This window comes from Garra rufa, chromosome 5 (genome assembly GCF_049309525.1).
Source record: "Garra rufa chromosome 5, GarRuf1.0, whole genome shotgun sequence".
NCBI classification, from domain to species: Eukaryota; Metazoa; Chordata; class Actinopteri; order Cypriniformes; family Cyprinidae; genus Garra; species Garra rufa.
In genome coordinates this window covers 36,423,218-36,449,204 of record NC_133365.1, presented here as the reverse complement: position 1 = coordinate 36,449,204, position 25,987 = coordinate 36,423,218, and the positions used below count along the sequence as shown (strand labels likewise).

Genomic DNA, 25,987 nt, shown 5'->3' with positions numbered 1-25,987 from the left:
TGTGCAGTGTAAAGGTTATTTTATTACTTTTTAATAACTTTATGAGATTGCGATGAACTCTAGGATGAGTGATAGCTTTCCAGTGATTGTAACGGGAGCGCCTATTGCGCACTTTCTAGACTATAATTCATTCAGAATTTGAATACATTCACTCACGGATTCACTCTCTAATAACCCAATAACCACTTGCCATCTGTTTACTAATTAAATGTGAAGCGAAATATGTCTGTACAGCCACACTGCACGTGTCGACACGCGCGTGAGTAAACAGATAACTTACAAATAGCATTATTTCTTTCACCATGCAGCAAACGTTAAAAAAAAGAATAGAAAAAAAACCTTTTAAACCGTTTAACTGATAGTAATAATCGGTTAAAATTCTTGCTGTCGGTTAACGGTTAAACGGTCAATATGAGCATCCCTAGCACGCATTCGTTTTTCTCTCACCTGTTTACTTTGACTTTAGACATAACCAACTGTGTTTATATGTAATCCTTGTGTGGTTTTGACAGTATTAGTGAATCAGACGAAAATCAGAAAGATAGCTTAGTCCAGTAATCAGGCGCTGTTTGGCAGGCTTTTAGCACACGTGCTTCAGGTGTACGCACTTATAAAGCGCACAAACGAAATACCATTATTTAACAGCGAGGCTTTAAAGCACATGCAAATAATGTACTTTTGTGAATAAGTGCAGTGTCCCGTGAGTGAATGCATGTCGTGTTGTACAGTATATTAAGACAAAGGCACAATGTAGCACGATACTACAATATTTTTTTATCGTCCACGATCAAAAATTGTCATATAGCAGTAGCACACCTCTACTTCCGAGTCTACAATCCGCCACGCCTGTTCAAACAGAGCATTTTGATGGGGGGAGGGAGGCAGGACAGAAAATAGCATATTCCTTCTAAATTATGATGTACAGAGTAATAAGTAATAGTACAAAGTAATAAAAAGGCAGTTTATGAACCCTTTGAACTCCACAGTAAGTAAAGCCACTTCAGCAGCTAATTAGTCTTTGCCAGCTGCGCACTTGTTTCTCTTGCGCATATAATACAACAGAATCAGTCACAGATTTTTCAACTGTATGAATCAGCATACTTGACTTGAGACCTACATGCTTCAACAACAAACTGAGACTAACAGTAAACACGACCTAAAACCTCTTCCTTTTATGAGATGGATGAAAATGGAGCAGGAAAGAAAAGGGAGGGCAGGGCCCTTTATATAAATGCAATTACTAATGTGCTATTACTGTGGGATAAAAGAACATCACATTAAACTCTAAACTAAACAGGTTGTGACATTCTGACTGATTTAGAAACAGGAAGGCGTGGCACTCGAATGAAATCAGTTTTTTCAAGTTAACAAGTACCCACTTATTTACAATTTTAAATGTAAATTGCAGAATAAAACCGTTTTATGCAGCATGACTCATCATTTTAGCATGTTCTCTTTCATTTCTCAATCAGACTTTGGTGAAGTGCACATAATACCATACCACAATAGACTACCTCTAAAATGGGAACAATATGCAAATTTTCACGTATGTCCGAAATACCCAAATGACCCATAATATTTGCCTAAATAAACATCACACACAACAAAGCCTACTGCATGAAATACTTTATTCCACAATGCAATGCTTGTATTTCATTGCAAACATCCCGCGGATCATGAGACTGCTATCGGTCTACAGCCAGCCCGGCTTACTTTGTGCTCAATGCAAGTGTGTGAGAGAGCAGACAAAGAGAGAAAATACTGAATGTATGTGTCCGTGTTTGTGTGGGCATACTCCTTCCCCCTCTCTGAGGCCCGTTTCTGACATTGCTAAGGGCACAAAGCCACACTGTTACTGCAGAGATCAGCTCCACACAGCAGCATCAGAATGGACCGTCACGCTGAAACACCCCCACGGAGCTGCTCTGTTGTTATGGCTCAGCTTTGGGAATGGGGGTGGCGGTGGGTTAATGTACACACAGGATCCTCACCACACAATTTAGCCTGAAGACTAGGGCTTTTGTTTATCTGGGTCAAGTGAATGGCTGACTGGCCAGCCTGCCGGCAACCCTGTCCAGATGCACTGGCACTGCTGCTGTTGCTGCTGCTCAGATCCAGCAAATCCTTATCTGGGACAGATAATCACCCCAGCCTGGGAAAGTGGGTAACCTACATTTCACCAAAGCCACCATCATTCTCTTTATCTGTACACAGAGCAGCTCATCATGTTTATTTGCTCTGTGCAAAAATAACGAACAGGAACTAGACCTCAAGGGGGGGGTGATACTGATGTAAGGGGCTGGAAGTGAAAAAGTAAATGTACACAAATCTTCACAAAATTTTCACAGGGAAAAACAAAACTAATTTCAGTCTGAAATATAACAATGATACACTATAACGCTTAGCCTAGGGTTGGGTCGATAGACGATGCAATCGTCCATCGCCAATGGCCGATAGACATCACGATGCTGAGCCGGAATCGCGATCCTCAGGCCCCGCCCCGCAGCAGCAAAAAACACACTGAATCACACTATATAGCCAGATGAAATGCATGCTTTCAATTTCCGCATCTTTACTTATTTTATTATTATGAGGAAATAATAACAAGGAAGTTGTTAGCGATCACAATACAAATTACAGTGAGCTCCAAACGAACTACACACAAACTAGTTTGTTACATTAATAAATGAGGCATACAAAAACAGCAGAAAAAATTCAAAATAATTTTAATTAAATTAGATTAAATAAACTACACCAAATATGCCTTTTTCATGGTTTTACCATAACGAACCGAGCTTGGAACAAAAAAACAAGAGAATATATATTTTTTCCCATCAAAATACAAACGTACAATACAAAGCCTATACATTATAAATAACAGTTTATCATTCAAATGCATTGGGAATATGGAAACACTTGGATTTGTGCCGAATTACAGAGGTATGTGAGCCCAACGCCTGCTACTTTTAGTTTCGCTTTGTTTTGGATTCTTAACTTTATATATTTTGTTTCATTCTTGTTCTGTTCAGAATACCGTTACATTTAGATGATTCGTTTTGGAGTCAGGGTAACTAACTTATAGCTATGTTTATAGTGTTTATAATGTTAATACATAATAATATTTCGCTTGATTTGGGATTATTTCTGATATTACACTTTCTCTCTAAACATTCCGCTGCTCATTAAATGCGTTTGGAGAGAGTGGGTTAAGCAGTAAGCAATCAATGAGAGCGATTTTGAACTTAAAAAAGCTGATTGGTCGAAAATATGTTAAGGACCAACACACATCCTCCATATACATCTACATAAACCTGCGCTTGCTCTGTCTCGCATGCACGCACGCACTGTCACGATCTAATGCACTTGTTAATGCCGGATCTTTAAAAATCCGGCTCAAATTAAGCACTGGTCGAAACGGTAGGCTACAATTAATTAATTGGTTATGAATTAAATTGGTCGACATCGCCCAACCCTAGCTTAGCCACATACACTACCAGATTTTTTAAATACTTTTTTAAAGAATTCTCTTCTGCTTACCAAGCCTGCATTTAATTGATCCAAAATATGGCAAAAGCAGTAATATTGTGAAATATTTTTACTATTTAAAATAACTGCTTTCTATTTTAATATATTTTAAAATGTACTTTATTCGTTTGATCAAAGCTAAATTTTCAGCATCATTAATCCAGTCTTCAGTGTCACGTGGTCCTTCGTAAATCATTCTAATATGCTGATTTGCTATTCAAGAAACATTTTTTTTATTATCATTTTCAATATTTAAAATAGTTGAATAAATTTTTTCAGGAATCTTTGATGAATAGAAAGATCCAAAGATCAGCATTTATCTGAAATAAAAAAAAAACTTTTGTAACATTATACATTATACCATTCAAAAGCTTGGAGTCAGTTAAATTTTTTTATAGAAAATTATTGACATTTTTTTATAATATTTTAGATAAAAGCAGTTCTTCTGAAGCTTCTATTAATCAAAGAAACCTAAAAAAAAATCTTCAAATAATAATAAATATTTTTTGAGCAGCAAACCAGAATGTTAGAATGTTTTCTGAGGGATCATGTAACTGGAGAGTAATGATGCTAAAATTCAGCTTTGAAATCAAAGAAATAAATTACATTTTAAAAAATATATTTTTAAATTATTTTATGCTTATCAATGCTGTATTTAATTGATTAAATCACAGTTAAAAAAACTCTAATATTGTGAAATATTCTTACAAATGAAAAACTAAAATTGTAAATAGTTACTTTTAATATTATTATTATTATTATTATTATTATTATTATTATTATTATTATGCATCCTTTCTGAATATTTTTTTAAACTGATGCCACACTTGAACAAAAGTGTAAGGAGGGACTGCACAACTAGTCTAATGACACAAATCTTAAAATGGTGCAAAATCTCTTTGGATAAAATTTTTTATACAGAATAACCTCAAATTTTTAACCCAGTCCCTTTCTAAACCACAGTTTTAATACTACATCCAGCTCAGACGGAGTAAGAGATAACAAATACTTCAATCCTAGTATACACTATAAGTCAAATCCTAAGCCCCGATGACACTGAGTGTACAGTTGGTAAAATGAAATGAGTGTTAGTTTGCTGTTTGGAATCAGCTTCCAGGCAACTGCTGCGTCAGTAAAAGGTAATCAGTGACAAGGTTTTATTGATATCACCACACACACAGCACAAATGGGCATGGAGCAACACTGAATACCATTCCCTGTTCTCTTTAAAGTCACAGATTCTTCTCAGCTGTGACAGTCATCTGCCACCATTTAGTTCAGCCTTCTGTTTCCACAAGGAGGAGACATATAGTCCAAGAGTTTGTGAAAACTACAAGTAAAACCTGAAAAACAGGCCCTTCAGGGAGTTATCTTATAGCTGGAAAAGATGACTATACGTTTAAATGCCAGCAACATAACCATGTGTTAAGGCCTAGAGGGATGTTTCGCACATTGTTTCCACAGCAGCTTTTCAAAATTATATATGGTAGAAATAGTCCCAGGTCCAAAAATAAATGACACATCCACAATATACAAAACAAGTTTGTCTGAGTAAGAATAAAGGCAGAGACACACCAAGCCGTGTTCAAAGAACTAGCAGTGACAAAAGATGACGGTGTGATCGCCTCATGTCAGCAGCGTTTAGCTGTCATTATCAGCAGCTTTTAATAGCATATATTCGCCATTCAAAAGGAGAAACCAATGATATACAAGATATATGCACATATATAAAATGTAAACAAAGCAGCACTTGCTTACGCTTTTGAATATCAGTTATTTTGATAACCTTCTTTATTTTAAGCGGCTCATACCGTTATGAAAATATTCACATCTGTCTGCGCTGCCTTCACTTACTTACTCGTTTTCATCACTTTTGCTTTAACTCTCCAGCACCGACTCGCTTGCAAAACTAGACATCCAATCAGAGTTCTCACTCACTACCGACGCAGCTTTACCATGTTAAATCTGGAAAACTGCTGGCGACGAGAGCGTAACGAAAGCCGACGCGTGGAACACCGAACAAATTAGCCCGACAGATGCTGCCCGACGGCCAACCATCGGCTTGGTGTGTCCTAACCTTAAGGGACATATGCTATTACATTTTAGTGCCAGTGTTTTACCTAGAGTGGACTTGCGCAGCTGATAGGCCTCAAACAGCTCCTGTAGGCTCCGGTACCGGCAGGTCAGTTCATTCTTCTGGTGGTCAAGTCTGGGTTGGAGTTTAAGGTTCTGCTCAGCCAGAAGACGGTTACTAGCCTGGGTCATCTCCTTGTTTTGTTGTAGTCCTTTAATCTGAGAACAAACAAGGACCATGTTAACTCAATAAACAGCGAGTATTTATACATTTAAACATAGACAACCATTTTTAAGTTTTGGAACTTTTTTCTTTTTTTCAGGAAGGAGACATTACATTGATCAAAAATTACAGTAAAGACTTTTTTTGGCACAGTATCTGTCAAACAAACTAAAAAGCACAATATAGCTGAATTTCTTTATCAAGTCTGTTTTCGCTGTGCACATCAAAGCAAAGCACGCACTTCGTTCAGACAATCAGCTCATGATCCTATGTTTTCCATGCTTCGGAATGGCCCCATCACAGTGAACGCAGTGAACTCATTTATTGCACAACGGTCAGCCAGCAGTTATGCTTTATTTTTGTGGCAGATGATTACAGCATTTCACTAGAGTTGTAGTGAGACTCGTTTTTGTAAGCCTGAGACTCGTTTTTGAGTTTCAGTATGAAAGTGCAGTATGAATTGCTGACAGCTAGCAGATTTAATGGGTAACGTTACTGCAGTCCAAATTTAAAATATCTCTTTCAAGTGTAGAAATTAGGAAAGAAGTGTTGTAATTTCCCTGCTGTAATGTAAAGCAAAATTTATAATTTTGAAATATTAATTTATTTATTTTACAGTGCAATTGTTTTACGATATATGGCTATTACTGTCATAGGAATAACAATAATATCAAATTCTTTTATTTTAATTTTAATAATATTAATTCACAACTAATAAGAGGGTTGAGTTAAAGTTCAGGTACAAGTCAATTCACTGATTTTTTTCTGACTTAAATTTTCTAAGGAACATGACTGAAGCTCTCAAAGTGCATTAGATAGAATAAATTAACTTGCACAAATATACAAATTGTATTTTTTTTCCCCAAGTCTTCATTTGTCTTTTTTCTGAATTTCGCAATAAATATTGTACCATGGACTAAAATAATCACAATATTACCGTATCAGGAGATTTTGATATTGTTACATCCCTAAAAATCGCTACTTTAGCTTTCAAATAATAATAAAAATATTAAGCAATGTTTTTAATATTGATATAACAATAAAAAAAAGTTTCTTGAGCACCAAATTAGCATATTAGAATCATCAAAATGATCTTTAGCACTTTAGCATCATCAAGAATAAATTATACTTAAAATATATTGTCAAGATAGAAAACGGTACTATTTTAATGTATTTTTGATCAAATAAATGCTGCCTTGATGAACACAAGAGACTTCTTTTTAAGACATTAAACAAATTTACCAAAACATTTAAATGGAAATGTAACTGAATGGGCAACCAGAAAAATAAAGACAAAAAAAAAATGTATTGAGTCATGCTTTGTGAAAGAAAAAAAAACAGTTACAAAGTCCCTACATTATCTGTAACAAGAGTAAATGTTTTTACTTGACAGTTTTTAAAATCTCTCACAGCATCATGTTGCAGCTCTAGGTGAAAGAATGTCAGGTAGTCAGGTACTGTCAGGCAGATTTCAAGATAAAGCGCAAGTAGAGCGTAAATAACATGGTATGTGGGCAGCCAAAAGTCTGTAACCCATGTACATTACTTTCAAAATTGCTAAAGAGAAGCATATAAGTTTGTGGGGCCATATTTAAACTTTTCAAATGTCAAAACAACAATGTTTGTATACCTTCAATTCAACCCAGCCAAAGAACAAAGGTCATTGCACACTGCCTCTGAAATTTTTGGTACCAAATTTTTTTGGATCGGGTTCGATTTTTTGCGTTGTTCGCATCTGTAGCAAGGATTTTGAAAGGTGTTTTGACAGTTCAGAGCCACCATACAAGCAAGCGGCAAAATCCAGAATTGCGTCTGACAAGTTCATCCACTTTGTCTCACAGCACAAAGCACTGTAAAGGTCCTTGTACACCAGGGGTGTCCAATCCTGTTCCTGGAGATCTAACTAGCTGCAGACTTTAGTTCCAGCCCTGCTCTAACACAGCTGTCTGTAATTACCAAGTGCTACCTAAGAGATTAATTAGCTGGTGCAGGTGTGTTTGATCAGGAATGAAGCTGATCTTTGTAGGATGGTAGATCTCCAGGAACAGGGTTGGGCACCCCTGTTGTACACTGAGTTCACAGAAATTAATTATAATATATGGCTCCGGTAACGCTAGCAAAGCATCAAAGTTTACTGACATCCTGAAGTAAACTTTGAATCACCCGGGATAATCCAGCTCATTAATAAGGAGCTGTGCATTAAATTATTCTCTCACTCCTCTCTATAGACGTTTTCCCTGAACTAGGGCTGGGCGATATGGCTGAAAACTATATCACGATATCAGTGTTTCATATCGGTCGATATCGATAATTATTGATATTTTTATGACCCATTTAAAATAAGGACCAGGAGAAAAATATATTACACTCAAGCATTTTTATTTTAAACTTAACCTGCCTCTGATCATAATCCCCTCAGTTATTAAGACAGAAATGTCAACAACCATGGAAAACTCAAATAATTAAAATGTAAACATAAGTCTAAAGTCACAATATACACTTAATTATCTCTTAATGCTCAATTCAAACCCCATTCATTGTCGATGAAGTGAATGGTTTAGCTAATGTATGGCTCAGAAGTACGGCTTGACCACAGGTCAGAGGTGGTTGTTGCAAAGTACTTGGCTGATAATATTTATTTCTGCACAGATTGCTGGTTGCCAGTAGCCAACATTACTTCTTTCCCTGTACTTTAGCCTATACTTTGTGTAATAATAAAAATATTTAAGTGAAAAAATAAGTCCAAAACTTTCAACATTTTGAACAATAGGGCCTTACAATCTTTTTTTTTTTTTTTCAGAAATTCTTGTTTTAATTTTTCTGATAATCAAATGAAAGCAAAATCACTGATTTATTTTTAAAAATACAAATAAACGGAGCTTTACTGTTAAAATTAATACAAAGAAGAAAAATTATATTCAGTTAAAAAAAGGTTTAATAATAATAGTACCTTTTCAACAATTAACTGGTGACTCTTTATTTTATTTTTTATCATATATATTGTTTTATGTAAATTATTTAAATGTGAACATATAAACACCTACATTATACTGTACAAAGTAATACAAGACTAATATTGTTCTGTTACATGTTAAACCGCACTTTTATTTTGACAGGTTGCCGTGAAGTTTCAGTGTGTAATACAGTATGAATGATGCTAGTTTCACTAATGAAACGGTCAAATTGACAGAAAGTGACATTCACAGCAGCTTTGGAGATGTATTTATTGCAGTTTGTCTGTTCATGTGAGATGCAAAGGCCAAAAATTAGCGGGAGCGTCACGTGTGCAGTATGCGTGTAGTGAAAATAAAACGCGTCTCCTCCATTCATACATATAGAGGCAAACGGAACATGCAGGATTCATATTGAAACGGTCTTTTTGCATTTCAGTTTTCACAGACACTAGTCCATATCGCGATCTGAATTAATTAACAGACCAACTTTTGATTTATTGGTCCAAAAATCGACGAATTCCGCGGCATTCCGCCCTATAGTAAAGTCCGTTTTTATGAATGGAGTCCGCGATCCCGTCTGTGAGGAGACATTGTAAACGCGCGATCATGTAGAGACAGAAATCACATGCCGTCGTGTAAATAAGATAAATAACATAAGGCTATTTAGTTTGTTTAATACAACAACAAGGACCCGTTCTGTAGGAAAGATAACCTTAACTTCTATTGTGATCTGGCGGTATGAACTGAAAGTTAAAGGGGGGCTGGGCGGGCCGACGAAGAATACAAAATATCGAACGTTTTATCGAACACATTTTTTATTGATATCGATCTCTTGTCTATCGCGATATATATCGTTATCGTTTTATCGCCCAGCCCTACCCTGAACGCAGAAGTCACGCCTGACTGAAGAATGCTTTGAATTTCCGGTCTCCAGTGTTTCTAGTTGAAGTATCTTCCCAGCTGTTAATCTAATGTTAAACCTATTAAAATGTTTTTCAAAAGCACATGGCTTTATAGTGCAATCACTTTGCAATGTCACGATGACCGCCATTTGTCAGTGCCTTACTCCTCAAAGTTTAATGAGTGTGTAAATGCCACAAAGCTGCCGACTTTATTTGAATGGGTTCCTATGGAGACCGGAACAGTAGAGCATCCAATCTGACGTTAGAATTCATAATGGCGGTAGAGCTGCACGATTCTGAATAAAATGAGAATCACGATTTTTTTTTGCTCAGAATAAAGATCACGATTCTCGAGAACTTTTTTATTTTAAAGATTTGCCCCTGAACATCAGGTTATCAAACAGCAGTAAAATAGCAGTAAAATAAGACGAAATAAACTTTGCTTTAAATTTAAAGAAATGTAATGAAAAATTATGTAAAAAAAAATATATAAAATCAGCATTAAACATTAAAAAAATAAACATACAAAGGTATTATGTAGGGCTGGGCCGATAAACGATATCATATCGAATCGCGATAAAATTTATGTTAATAACGATGATAGGCTCTAGACATTTTTTGCTCGATATGGATTAATCTAAGAGCCAATCACACAGTAGAAATATGCGACAACAGCCAATCAGCGTACAGCGTGTGTGTGCACGTCAAAGTACAAAGTTCATTTCCTACCGCACTTTGCGAAGCAAACTTAACACCAGGACGACAAAAAAAGAGAGAGGAAGCAGCGACGAAAGTGAAACTAACTTCGAGTTATCATCCAAAGATGTAGAAATTGTCGACAAAAAAGGTAGCACGAATTCCGTTATATAAGTGGTTTGGCTACCTGAAAAGTGACTCTTAGCTCAGCTGGGAGTTTGGCGCGATTGTTAAAACTGAAACCGAAAGCAAAAAACGCACGCGCATTCAAAAGGAATTTTTAATCCCCCCAATGCACGCAAATTAGGCTACATGACATATCTAGGCTGTTATTAGTATGTAGGCTATGATAGGTTGTGTATGTCTATAGCTCTGTATCATGCTTGAAATATCCGTCTCTATTTGCACTTCTGAATATTTAGAGAGTAGCCTACTTAGATTATGGCTGAATTGTCTGCACTTAATACGATTAAGAAAGAACTGTGTCGTTATTTTTTGTCATTTATACTGTAGATTGTTTCAAAATGCAGTGGTTGCCTCTAATTTAAATAGCTCAACCTATAATAGAGAAAATAAACAACTGTGTTAATAATAATAAATAAATAAATAAATAAATAATTGTTACAAATTATGTTTTTACAATAATTTTATGTTTACATTTTGTACATTTACTCTCATTTACCATACTCTGTCACAACTTTTATTTTTTTAATTTATTTTAGTAAGTTGTTTTAATTTTTAAGGCCAAATCTGTAATCTGTTTTTGTTAATAAACTATATTTTAAATGTAATTTAATGAACCCTTTCATTTTTGTGGCTTTAGTCATTGTTGGGATACTATTTTAAAGCTGGCAACATCAACAGCTTATATCGAAATATATATATCGTTATCGTTCAATATGGGAAAAACATTATCGAGATTACATTTTTGCCATATCGCCCAGCCCTAGTATTATGTCAGAGTAAAGCGATTTACAGATTCTTAGCTAGAAACTAGGGGTGGGCGATATGACCTAAAATTAATATCACGGTATTTTTCATCTTTTGAACGGTGACGGTATAATATCACGGTATTACTTTTTTTGGTACATTTTGGGAGGAGTAGCCTGTCCTGTCCCTTTAGTATTTGAATAAAGTTAATATTTTTATATTATAATAAGTAAATGGTAGGTATCCTTAACAAAAAGAGACATGGGACAGTATGCATTCTTAACATATTGATTTTGCAAAAAAACCTAAAGAAAATCGCACACGAAAATCGGACTCACTGTACAATGACCTTTAGATTTGAATGATCACGGGTCGAAAGTAAAGAGAGATAACAAACATAGACTGGAGGATTTGCTGCAATCTTGTACTCACTGACAAATATCTATTAACGTTATAAGATGTGCTGCTCCCTTTACACAGAGTGTGCATTATCGCAAAATCGAAAGTAAAAGTAAACAGGCCGGTCGCGTTCGCCTCGCGCCCGCTCAATTTGTGATCTGCTGTGTAAATCCTTCGGCCGGCCACCGGGAAAAGTCCCGGTCGTCCCGATTGCCACTCCGCCCTAGTATAGGCTACAGACTCGGCCATTCTTCACGGTGTTTCACCAGTCGTTTAATGGCCACTCCCTTTTTACCTACCACCTGCAAAGCTGATACGAATATGTTTTACTTTTTTATTTACAACAAGATATATAGTGTAAGGACAGGTATTCTGACCACAACTGAACGTTTGAAGAAAATTTAATGCCTTATTATTTAGAATTAGCTATTATTGATGTAAATGCAGCCGTTCGAGGCACATAATTGATTTATTACGGTATTGACGGTATTAGAAAATCCATGTCGTGGCGCAATGTCACACCGGTGCTGACTATGATACCGGTGTACCGCCCACCCCTACTAGAAACTATCAACATTTTAAGGCTGTCACCGTCCACTCTGTGGGATGTCCAAGTTTACTCTAAGTTTCCACTAAAGGAGGGAGAGCCTTTTCTCATTTGGCTCCCAAACTCTGGAATAGCCTTCCTGATAACGTTCGGGGTTCAGACACACTTTCTATGTTTAAATCTAGATTAAAGACTCATCTCTTTAGCCAAGCATTCACATAATGTATCTCATAACGTTGTAATTTCAGTTACATCTGATCAAATGCACATTAATATTCCTCAGCTTGGGCTAAACACATCATTTTTGTTTGGTCGGAAGTTGGAACAGCAGCTACGCTAATTATTTCTTTGTTTCTCTGTCTCTGCCACGGGATTTCCATCCCGTGGTAACTAGGGTTTACACAAGATTCAGCCCGGATTCAGTAGAAGAGATGATGCCAACCCCTCAGAGGACCGCAGATGATGCCAGCCTTGAAACAACATACAGCACTACATAATTTTCCTACAAGTTGATTACAGCACATAACCATTGCAATTAGTGTTCATCATCTGTTTGATTACACAGTTACTGATTTTAATATTTATATCATATGTACATCGACTCAACATACAGTATTCACCAAAAATAAGCTACTAAATATATTGTAGTAGCCTAAAACTTTTGTACAGCTGCTCTGCAACAATTTGTATTGTAAAAAGCGCTATACAAATAAACTTGAATTGAATTTAATTGAATTGAACTCCATTTTACAAATAAATCCTAATCTAATCATGCTGGAAGTGAACTAATCCCTTAAGTGATCATCAGCAATTTCTGGCATTGGTCTTGTACCTAATTTCATTACAAAACGTAAAAGCATTCAATGCAAAAACATCACAGAACCACAAAAAAGGCAGAAACATAAACACCGCACTCATATGTAATCATTTAAATTCAAAACTACAAGCACAGATAAGGAGTTGTTCCTCCCTTCAGTGCTATAAAAACTCCCACTCGCTGATAGACTTTCCAGTAGATGTTAAAACATGGATGGAGGGATTTTCTCCCACTCAGACACAAGAGCATCAGCGAAGCCAGCTGCTGATAGTGGGCGATGAGATCTTAATAGCCTATTGGGTGAGGAGACTTCAAGTCAAAAAAGTTGAGAACCACTGTTCTAGACAATTCATAGAAATTAGATGCTTGACTACAAACCTAAAGGTATGCAGATTAAATTCACAATGGACAATCAGTTAAGAGGCTTAAAATTAGTTATGCACAAACTGATCTGAATCAGCTGGCCTTTTATATATAGGTCACCCCACCTTAAGCCTCTCCTTGTACCGGATGATCACAATGTACTTAATACTGGAACATTACAGGGCAAAAGAAGAAATTATTAATAAACAGAAGGGTCAGTGGTAAAGGGTTCAAGCTGTGTGCATAACAAAGAGTCACATCCAATTGCCACGAAACTAAATATAATAAAAAACAATACATTGCAACATGCCACCACAGTGACTCAGGAACCGATGACTGCCACAAGGAAAATTTAACAGTATTTAACTGTCCTGACTCCTCCCTTTTAAACAGGTGCAATTCTGCAGTTTCAGTTTAGAGATCTTGTGTCAGTGTGCATAACAGGAAGAGGTGAGAGATTTTACATGTTTCTTCAACACCTGCCTATATGTCAGCTGGCAGGTCAGGAAGCATTTGACCTTCTGAGCTTTTACATGGCCTGTGCCGGGACGTCCTACATATTATTGGGTTGAAAATAAAATAAATAGTACTTAAAATATACAGTCAGTGTCTAACACAAAGAAAGCTGAAATCACCAGTCGTATCACATTAACTAAACGTTGACAGATAATACTGAAACTAATTCTCCTGGTAATACACCAAGCCTTGCTTGCGAAATGCAAATCATTGCTCATCACTGATTACACAAGACTAGTTGTCTTTAAATCTAACTAAGGAAAGGTCTATTTACCATTAAACATTCACATTACTTTCTAAAAGTCATGTAGATTTGCGTACAAGTCCGCAACCATTGTTTTTTATGTGGTAGATAATTACAGTGTACATATGAAATGTTACTGCTTTTGGAGCACCATACCAGCACCAAAGCAATTTTTGTCAGGTACCAATTTTTTTGGATAGCCAAGATTTAAGAAAACATATGTTTAAAGATGTTTATTTAAAACCCCTTATAACTAACTTTTTTTGGGCATGGTAAATAAAGGAACCTTTTATAGCACCTTATTATACAAGTTAACGTGCTGCCAGATCAAACATGCTATTATGACACATACTGATTCAAGGTTGAGATCTTTTCATGAATTTGGAGGTCAAATCAACTCAAAACTGTGAAACATGGCCAGAATGCTATCTTATTGACCATATGCAAACACAACTGAGCAAACTCTGAACATACACAGTACGTCAGAATGGTTCTGATAGTGTGTGCATTGGCAAAGCTCAGTATGTTGTCTCACGAGATGTTAATACATTCATGGTCATGCATTAACAATTATAATTCATATGAAACTTTAATTGAAAATTAAATTATGTTGAATCATCAAAATGCTAAATAAAAATAACAGGTCTAACGTTACATTAAAATACTGAAATACTATTGTATTATTGTAAATAAAAACAACAACAAATACAGTAAGTTTATTTTACATTAAAAAGCAAATAATCAGTTTCCAGTAAATATTACTAGCGCTTGGTATAATAAAATATAGTATAAAAAAAACTCATGCTCTGATTTTCAAGGTTTCCTCCGAGATGTGACAGAAGATCTGTTTTCATAACAAAAAGTGAAGCACTATCAAATAATTCTTTATAAATAAATAAAAATAGCTATGTTTTCTACAACAGAGAACCATGAGAAAATGACTTGCATCACTAATGGGTAAAACACAAACAAAGCAACTGACTTTAAGGGGAAATGCATGTTGCTAACTCATGGGCATTATTATATACGGTTGGTTGAGCAGTTTTATGCTTCCGTGATAAGGTCACTTTGACTTAACGTTACTTGAAAATATGTTGTTTAACGAATGACATCATAACACTTAGTCATTCCGCGACGTCAAAAACACACCAAACTATAGTGACGCGCAGAAACGTTCAAATTTAAACAGTTCCCCCCAAAAATGTAAAGACGTCGTAATTTCAAAACAAGCTATTTTAAAGAATAAAAACAAACACGGCCTACCTCTGGATAAAATGGTGCAGTTTCACATACAAATCAACTCGCCACGGTAACGTTAACTTCGAGACGCTCTTCACGAGAAAAAGAAACTTACCTCTTCCGAGTCGTCGATAAATTTGTTGAGTTTCTCGTCATCTTCGAGCAGTTCGTTTAACTGGGTTAAGGTGTAAGAACTCAACTTATTCTCAAAGCCAGCCATATCTGGCACAGAGCTGTCTTTCACACTTCGAACTCCTTCTGTGGACCGCGGTCGGACTGGGCAAAGCTGTTATTTTCAGCCGGAAGACGACAGGAGGAGATGTGTGACGTCAACCGTAAGGTCGCTTGATGCTTTGATGCTCACGAACTTTTTCCAAAAAGATAATTACATTTCTCACGTCTTTGTGCATCACACTGCATAAAATTGTTCAAAAGAAATGTAATTAAAATGCAAAAAATTGCACGCTTCACTGTTATTTTTAACTAAACTACACCTATTAAAAGTTGTTTTAATTCAAATTAAAATAAAATAATCCATATGAAACCAAATTTAAACAAAAATGTAAATTAGAAAACTGATATAAAATGTTGAAGAAAAATAAAAATACAAAAAATAAAAAGTAATGCTAAAATAGAAATTAAAAATACTATAAACTATACACTATTCACTGTATTAGTAGCATTGAATCTTGCAGAATTTGCAAAATGTTAATTATTTTAACAAAATAAGAGGGCACTTACATATAAAATAAGAAACATTTACATATAGTCCACAAGAGAAAATAATAGTTGAATTTATAAAAATGATCTTGTTCAAGTTTACATACACTTGATTCTTAATACTGTGTTGTTACCTGAATCATCCACAGCTGTTTTTGTTTTGTTTGTTTGTTTAGTCATAGCTGTTCATGAGTGCCGTTTATCCTGAACAGTTCAACTATCGCTGTTTTTCAAAAGAAATCTAATTATTTGGTTTTTCAACATTTCTGTGTATTTGAACCCTTTCCAACAATGACTGTACGATTTTGAGATCCATCTGTTCACACTGAGGACAAGATTATGCAACTATTACAAAAGGTTCAAACACTCACTGCTACTCCAAAGGGAAAAACAATGCATTAAGAGCTGGGGGATGAAAACTTTTTGAATTTGAAAATTTAATTTTCTAATTTTGTAAATTAAACTTATTTTGTCTTCTGGGGAACATGTAAGTATCTTCTGAAGGGCAGTACTAAATGAAAAAATATGATATTTAGGCAAAATAAGAAAAATGTGCACATCCTCATTCTGTTCAAAAGTTTACACCCCTGGCTCTTAAAGCGTAGTTTTTCTTTCTAAAGCATCAGTGAGCATTTGAACCTTCTGTAATAGTTGCATATGAGTCCCTCAGTTGTCCTCAGTGTGAAAAGATGGATCCCAAAATCATACAGTCATTGTTGGAAAGAGTTCAAATACACAAAAATGCTAAAAAAACAAAAAAAATTGTGGGACCTGAAGGACTTTTCTGAAGGACAGCGGATAGTCCAAACAGAGGACTCATGAACAACTATCACTAAGCATTAAGGTAACAACACAGTATTAAGAATCAAGTGCATGTAAACTTTTAAAAAGGGTGATTTCTCTTGTGGACTATATGTACATCTTTTATGTGAAGTATCTTATTCAGGTCAGTACTAAATAAAAAATTACATGTATTTTGTATGATCCCTTTTATCTTGGTAAAATAATTAACATTTTGCAGATTCTGCGAGGTGTATGTAAACTTTTGACTTAGCCTGTATATGGGACATTTAAAAACTTAAAACAATTATTTGTCCATCAATTAGTTTTATTTGCATAATTAAGATTAATAATATGTTTGCACTACTTAAGATATTTACATTTAAAACAAATGTACAGTACATCAAGTATATCCAATATTTATGGCTTAAAGCTTTATTCAAGGCTGTACCCTTGTCTAGTAAACACACAGTTTGACATGCAAAATATTTGATATATCCCAAAATATGAATAAATAAAATATAATCTATCTATAATTAAGGCCATCATACAATCAAGTGAAACACGTTTCAACTTTGTCTTAGTAGCGTGCTTCACACTCATTGTCGCTACTGTCCTCTGCACCCTTCAGCTCCCATGGTGGCGCTGGCACTGAGTTGTTAACATCTGCATCTATTTCAGTCCCCAGGATCTGCCTCTGCACCAGCTTCCAGTAGAGGCCTCCTCTGGACATGAGTTCAGCATGTGGGCCCTGCTCCACCACACAGCCTTTGTCGATCACTAGGATGTTGTCTGCTCTCTCCACTGTGCTCAGTCTGTGGGCAATCACTAAAACCGTGTGTTCTCGCATCAAGTTGTTCAGAGCCTGCTGAACCTAAAATCAAAGTAGCAACAAATGAAGTCTAATGCAAGACTGAAAATGAATGTTCACTTAAGCCGCAGCCTTTCAGTGTGATAGGCATCACTTACTATGTATTCACTTTCTGAATCCAGTGCACTTGTGGCTTCATCTAAAATGAGAATGCGAGGGTTTCTGATGAGAGCCCGAGCAATGGCAACTCTCTGTTTTTGCCCACCAGACAGCTGAGTGCCCTTCTCTCCAACTCCTATTACAAACATAGTAGAGTATATTATTATAATACAATATAATATAATATAATATGTGATCCTGGACCACAAAACCAATCTTAAGTAGCATGGGTATCTTTGTGGCAATAGCCAAAAATACATTGTATGGGTCAAAATTAACGTTTTTTTTTCTTTTATACCAAAAATCATAAGTAAATATCATGTTCCATTAAGATATTTTGTAAATTTCCTATTGTAAATATATCAAAACCTAATTTTTGATTAGTAATATGCAATGCTAAGAATTTTATTTGGACAACTGTAAAGGCGATTTTCTCAATACTTTTTCTCAATACTCAATTTTTTTTGCACCCTTGGATTCCAGATTTTTAAATTGTTGTATCTGTGCCAAATATTGTCCAATCCTAACAATCCATACATCAATGCAAAGACAATTTCAGACAAAATTGACCCTTATGACTGGTTCACATAACACAAGGGTCACATATAATATAATACAATACAATACAATACAATACAATACAATATAATATAATAAAATAAAATATACCATTCAAAAGTTTTTAAACAGTAAGATTTTTAATATTTTTTCAAGAAGTTTCTTCTGCTCACCAAGCCTGCATTTATTTGATTAAAAGTAGAGCAAAAACAGTAAACTTTTGAAATATTTTTTACTATTCAAAATGACTTTTTTCTTTTTAAATATGTTTTTAAAATGTAATTTATTCATGTGATTTCAAAGCTGAATTGTTAGCATCATTACTTCAATAACATGATCCTTCAGAAATCATTCTAATATTCTGATTTGCTGCTCAAACAACAGCTAAATAAAATTTTATCGAGTTCTATTAATGAATAGAAAGTTCAGAACAGCATTAATCTGAAATCTGTCTTTATCATCAAATAGAAATTACACTGACTCCAAGCTTTTGAATGGTATTGTGTATAATGTTACAAAAGCTTTTTATTTAAAATAAATGCTGATCTTTGGATCTTTCTATTCATCAAAGAATCCTGAAAAATTGTACTCAACTGTTTTAAATATTGGTAATAATAATAAATGTTTCTTGAACAGCAAATCAACATATTAGAATGATTTCTGAAGGATTATGTGACTCTGAAGACTGGAGTAAAGATGCTGAAAATTTAAGTTTGATCAAACAGAAAGCAGTTATTTTAAATAGTAAAGATATTTCACAATATTACTGTATTTTGGATCAAATAAATGGAGGCTTTGGTGAGCAGAAGAGACTTCTTTAAACATTAAAAATCTTACTGTTCAAAAACTTTTGACTGGTAGTGTAATATAATTACTATTTAACTGAACCAAATTACACAAATAAGTCAAAAACATCAAATTATGTATCTGAATATCTGCTGTGGTCATTATGGCAATGCATGAGGCATTCACCTCATAAATGTACGTTTCTAAGCATGGCTTTAAATTTAAAAAGTGTTTAGTACACATATAATGTAAAATCAATATAATGCTAATACATAACTAAATATAATATAATATAAGAACTAACCAGTCTCATAGCCTTTGGAGAGCCCAGTTATAAAGTCATGTGCATTGGCATTAATAGCAGCTCTGATGACTGCCTCCATGGGAGCTTCAGGTACACCATAGGATATATTCATCTGAACAGTGCGGGCAAATAGAACAGGCTCCTGACTCACCAGTGCTACCTATAAATAAAATAACAAAGCACTTACATCTCTAATTTGCTTCACCAGTTTACAACAATTGCATTATCAACAACTACTGCCCTCTTACGGTCATATAATGTACTACAGGCTGTATTGAAAATTCTAAAAGTGCTTTTACAAATTAATGTATCCATTCACAATGCAGCATTACAGATCAGCCTCAGCATACATCCCACCTTAGAGTGATAGTATTTGTGCTGATAGGTGTTCACAGGTCGGCCGTCCACAAGAATTTGGCCTTGCTGAGGGGCATAGAAGTTCTCCAGCAAACACACACAAGAGCTTTTTCCACCACCTGAGGGCCCTACCAGTGCAGTTACTTGCCCCGGGCGAAGACTGAAAGATACATTCTGAAAAGAAAATGTGGGTTAGTTTCTTTCTCATGTCTATTAATTATGTTACTGCTTTACTGGTGTATCTGAAAGAAAACCAACATACCTAGCATTTAAATGCAATTTTGTATTCTGTAGTATATAGGTTATTTCTACCTGATGTTTATAGCCACTTACACATAAATAAGTGCGATGCAATAGGATTCCAGCAGCAAGCAATTTATCTGTTCACACTGAATGTGACACAATCACAGCCAATGAATTAGAACATATTTTATTTGGTCAGAAACCAACAAAAATCTCAATTTGGAACAAAAATCTTCAGCCTTTCTGCATTACGCCTGCATTTTATGGTGTTATACTTTGCTGTTAGTTAGTAACCTCCTATCTAAAGTCTACCTTTCAGTTAAGAATACCTTTAATATTTCCATCTCTGGCCGAGTTGGATATGCAAACGTCACATTCTTGAATTCCACCTGCCCTTCGAATGTCTCTGGAGATTCTTGACCATCATGGTTATGTTTAGGTTTCCTGTCAATATATTCGAACACTTTCTCTGCAGCGCCAACGCCTTGCATCAGACCTGTGTACACTGATGATATACTCTGTAAAAAGAACAGAGAGTAAGACTTTGTATTTCAGATTCATCCATAAGCATCACACACATAAAAAAACACCATACCTCCAGGGCCTCTCCAAGCTCCAGCTCATAAATGATAAAGGAAATAAGGGTCCCTCCGCTCATCTGATTTGTCACCACTAGGTGGCCTCCATAAAACAGGATTGCTACTTGCAAAGCTAGCTCAGAGATCTAAAGATGAAAATGAAACAAGAAGAGAAAACAACAACATAACTGAGAATTTTGTAAGGGCAAATATTGAAGACTTCAATATGCTTTTAAGATACCTACATAGCTGGACCACATGAAGCAGGCATAAGCAACTGCTTGTTTCTTATTAAGAACAAACATCTCCTGCAGTCTGCTGTAGTACGAGTCTCCCTCCTGATCCTCATTTGCAAAACTTTGCACTGTTCTCATGGCTGATATTGTTTCCTCAGCCACTTTATTGGCCTGAGCCAGTGCTGTCTGAACTTCTTTGGTTAATTTCTGTTGAACATCAAAAATGTGGAATGTTAATTTTTTTTGTATGCATACATCTTTTGTATCAATGCATTAAAATGCTATTATAATGTGCATTTGTGACTAATATGCTGCTATAAACTATTTGCATAAATATTTGCATTACTTGAATAACTTGCCTTGTAATACTCTCCATACAGCTTGGAGACCACAGCTATATATGGGAAGCCCATGATGGTGACTACAGAGAGCTTCCATGACATCCCAAACATGAATATGAAGATGCCCACAGCTTTCACAAAGCTGCGCAGGAACAGGTTGACATTTTGTGAGATGAGGTCGCTCACCTGAGTAGTGTCTGAGGTAAGTCTAGAGGTAATGTCCCCTGTAAGACAAACCATTGAGAGCTGAATCATTTATGTCTTCTCTGCTTCCACCAGTTCAGAAAGGTTTTGAAACAGTGATGTTAAGAACAACACTTCATTTGTATTTCCTGAAGGTTGGAAAATAATAGTATTTTAGGGTTTAGGCTTTGGTTTCACTGTTAAAAAAAATGCTGCATCATTTTTTTTGTATTGGTTGCACATAATCAACACAATAAACAATAGCAAAGAAGACAAGGTCAATCACAATTCAGTATGCAAACAGATGTATGAAAGAAAACCAACCATAATTGTATATGCAAATATAATGGTGATGTATTTGCTGTTGGTCACATTTTGAATGCTGACCATTCTATCAATGTAGGTCAAAGTTCTTAAATTGCTTCTTTTTTTTAAACTTGCAAAATTAGATTGTAAGGACAACTAAGGGACTCATAAGCAGCTATTACAGTAGGTTCAAATGCTCTCAGATGCCTCAGAAGGAAAAACGATGCATTAAGAGCCAGGGGTGTAAACTTTTGAATGGAAAAAAGGATGTGTACATTTTTCTTATTTTGGCAAAATATATTTTTCATTTTGTACTGCCCTTCAGAAGCTACAGAAGATACTTACATGTTCACCAGAGGACAAGATAAGTTAAATTTACCTTGATCTTCAAATTCAAAAAGTGTTTACCCCCTGGCTCAACATCGTTTTTCTTTCTGAAGCATCAGTGAGGATTTGAACCTTCTGTAATAGTTGCATATGAGCTGTCCTCAGTGTGAAAAGATGGATCTCAAAATCAGTCATTGTTGGAAAGGGTTCAAATACACAAAAATGCTAAAAAAACAAACAAAGAATTTGTGGGACCTGAAGGGTTTTTCTGAAGAACAGCGGACAATTTAACTGCTCAGAACAATTATCACTAAACAAAAAAAAAAACAGCTGTGGATAATTTAGGTGACAACACAGTATTAAGAATCAAGTGTATGTAAACTTTTGAACAGTTAATTCCTATAAATTCAACTATTATTTTCTCTTGTGGACTATATGTAAATGTCTTTTATGTGAAATATCTTATTTAGGCCTGTACTAAGTAAAAAAAATAACATGTGTTTTGTATAATCCCTCTTATTTTGGTAAAATAATTAACATTTTGCAGATTCTGCAAGGTGTATGTAAACTTTTGACTTTAACTGTATGTTTGATTAAATCTATAACTGGAAGCATGACATTACCTGTATGGTTGGCATCGAAGAACCCAATTTCTTGATTCATTAGTGATCTGAAGAGAAGGTTTCGAAGTCGAATGTTCAACCTGGCAAATGTAACGGAAAAGACTCCTCCACGAAACCCAGTGGCTATGGAGCTAAAAAATAAAATTAAAAAAATAATACATGGCACTATATTTCAATGGGGAAAAAAACTGAAATCAGTCTCTAGAGTACTGTCTATTAAATTATTAATTGAACTGCTCACCTGACCAAAGCCAAAGCACTGAGAGTAATCAATGGTTTGGCAAAATGATCCATGCTTTTCTGGATAACTATGCCATCTATTGCTCGTCCCGTGTAATAAGGTATAAAAGCTTCACCTATGGGGAGGAAAAATAAACATTAACACTATGAGCTGATAAACACTAGAAACGAGAACAATATATTAAACAATATAATGTGCTACCAAGTATGACAAATCAAGGAAAAAAGATTAGAGCAATTGTACAACTACAATTGGATTCAGAAAGTTAAGTCTGGAAATCCAAAACTGCTGTAGTGAATATGAATTTGAAGTTTTAGACACACTACTGTTCAGAAGTTTAGGGTCAATAAGATTTTTTAAAAAGTAGTTAATACTTTCATTGAGCAAGGACACATTAAATTGATCAAAAGCAGCAGTATAGACTTTTACATTGTTACAATACATTGTTACAAAAGATTCTGAAGAAAGAAAAATAATAAATAATGTTCTTTTGCATTATATTTTCATCAAAGAATCCTGAAAAATTCTATCATGGTTTCTACAAAAATATTAGGCAATGTTTTCAACATTAATATAATAATAAAAAATGTTCTTGAGCAGCAAATCAGCATATTAGAATGATTTCAGAAGGCTCGTGTGATACTGAAGACTGTAGTAATGATGCTATAAATGTCTTTATCATCAAAATAAAATTACACCGACTCCAAGCTTTTGAATGGTATAGTGTATAATGTTACAAAAGCTTTTTATTTCAGATAAATGCTGATCTTTGGATTTTTCTGTTCAACAAAGAATCGTTAAAAAAATGTACTCAACTGTTTTAAATATTAATAATAACAATAATTGTTTATTGAACAGCAAATCAGCATTTTAGAATGATTTCTGAAGGCTCATGTGATACTAAAGACTGTAGTAATGATGCTAAAGATTCAGCTTTTGCATCAGAGGAATAAATTACATTTTTAAAATTAAAACCATTATTTTAAACTGTAATAATTCTCCACAATATTACTGTTTTACTCTATTTTTGATCAATTAAATGCAGCCTTGATGGGCATAAGTCAGAGAGTGTGTTTTGATAACTATCTATTAAATGTAAATTCTCTAAAAAAAAAAGAAATTTAAGATTTATATTAAACGTTAAAAACATTTCATAACCATTTAAAATAAGGTCTTATGCAGTAACAATGCTCATTGCATCATGCATCATGATTCATGTTACTGTAAAGCAAGTGTTCATTGTTAGTCCATTAAAAGCATTGTTCATGGTAAATACTGTGTTAAATAACGCTAAAGTATACAACCTTATTGTAGTTACTATACATTCCATGAGATGTTCATCAAGAAGGCCAACATTAGCATGATTAACTGTCACACATGACATAAAAAAAATTAACTCATGAAATATCACTTGAACTATGTGAGAGTGAACTTACACACAGCAGACAGCAGAAGAAAGAAGAAAGCAATGGACATCAAACCAGAGTCCTTCTTACAGTACGACAAGAGACGGCCGATTGTGGCACCTGAATGGGGAAGCTCTTTCTTTGATTTCCCGTTCTTCTTACTGGACTCGTCTTCCGTCTCGATACCATCCACCAGCCTCTCCGTCTCCTCGCTGTCCTCTCTTTCAGTTGCAGAATTGGGTGTCTTTGACAGCAGATTCCATGAGATCATGATGCCTACTGCTGATACACAAGTCCAGGAGAACAAACTCAGGAACCAGGGGTCATACATCAGAGCTCCCTCCTCAGAAAGCATCAACAGCTTGGCAAGAGCATAAGTCATGTTGGTAAGGCATATAAGAGAAACCAGCGTCCCCAGATTTGAAACTCTTCTTGGGCCATCACTCCTGTTATAGAACACCCCGATGGAGGCCCCCAAAAGAAGACAGGCCCGTATGAGAACTGTTCCCCACAAGTCCACTGTTGAGCGGTGTATGTCAAAGTCCTCTAACTCGTCTGAAAATATATCAAGATTTGATCCATGAACATACAAGACTGTGGTGACCACAACATCCACCAGAGTAAAAACCAGGCTGCCACTAATAATCACAGCAACCCTCATTTTCCTACACCTTCTGGACAGGCTTTATGCTACTGAAATACAACGTGAGCAGCCAAAATTCTATATGGAAGTGATTTCTATAGGGTGAGTAAATATCGTAATGACGCCACAGCGTGAAACCAGACTGACAGGTCTGGAATTATAATAAAAAGTCAATGTCAATGTACAGCGCCTGTCAAGTTGATCCGCTGGCCTGCGCAGCTTGACACCCGGCACTATCACAGACTTATTCATTGGGACGATACTGAATATATGAAAATCCTAATACTTTCCGTCTAAGAATAAGCTCCTTGTAACCTTCGTAAATCAGCATTCCCGGTACGATAACAAAACTCTTCTTAGTCCCATAAAATCCATCGCCTCTCTTTACCGGCGCGGTGAAATGACAGGAAGGGGGAAAAGAATACAATACTGAAGCCCCGCCTCTGTGACAACCGACCAATCAGAAAGGGCGTTGGTCACATTGGTAAAGTACACAATTATTTACATATTTTGAGGGAAGGTGTATTTGGATTGGATTGCATTACTACAGATTTATAAAGTGAAAACCTAAAACCTATAAAATGAATGACTTGTTTCGTAACACTAAAAACATGACATAAAACGCGCTTTTTAAAAGAATACTGTACAGAAAGTGCGTTTTATGCTATGCTTTAAGAGGTAAACTTATTTTAATGCGTTGACTAACATACTAAAGCATGTGCAAAGTTTTTAAGCACATGTATATTTTAGTTTAAATACTTATCAGTACAGTTGGAAAATTATTTACAGTCAAACCAAATTTTATTCAGACACCTTCAAAATTTCTCACATTATCACAGTTTATTCGCTATAGTTTCGAAAACGAGCTCAAGAGTTAAACTGTCTCAGAACAAATTCATCTTGATAATGTCAGATAACTTTGATAGAAACGTATGTAACAAAACATGGTCAGGTCAA

At 35.3% G+C, this 25,987-nt stretch overlaps 2 protein-coding genes across 2 annotated transcripts in view; both read right to left on the bottom strand.

The window, feature by feature from the left end:
* vps37ba (VPS37B subunit of ESCRT-I a) overlaps positions 1-15,711 on the bottom strand; it is a 31,979-nt gene extending 16,268 nt beyond the window's left edge. The window contains exons 1-2 of the mRNA XM_073840696.1: positions 15,544-15,711; positions 5,646-5,817 (exon numbers count right to left, since the gene is read on the bottom strand). Of these exons, the coding sequence (XP_073696797.1) occupies positions 5,646-5,817; positions 15,544-15,648 (277 nt within the window). The 5' untranslated portion in view covers positions 15,649-15,711. The remainder of the gene's footprint in view (positions 1-5,645; positions 5,818-15,543) is intronic.
* A 1,539-nt stretch (positions 15,712-17,250) lies between these two features.
* abcb9 (ATP-binding cassette, sub-family B (MDR/TAP), member 9) lies at positions 17,251-25,404 on the bottom strand. Its single transcript, XM_073840230.1, has 11 exons — positions 24,418-25,404; positions 22,982-23,096; positions 22,741-22,871; positions 21,320-21,525; positions 20,970-21,167; positions 20,742-20,870; positions 20,476-20,664; positions 19,904-20,077; positions 19,547-19,706; positions 17,898-18,034; positions 17,251-17,802 (listed from the first exon to the last, which is right to left on the bottom strand). Exons 1-11 carry the CDS (start codon positions 25,046-25,048, stop codon positions 17,509-17,511), a joined length of 2,364 nt encoding a protein of 787 aa, XP_073696331.1. The 5' UTR covers positions 25,049-25,404; the 3' UTR covers positions 17,251-17,508.
* Positions 25,405-25,987: the final 583 nt, after the last annotated feature.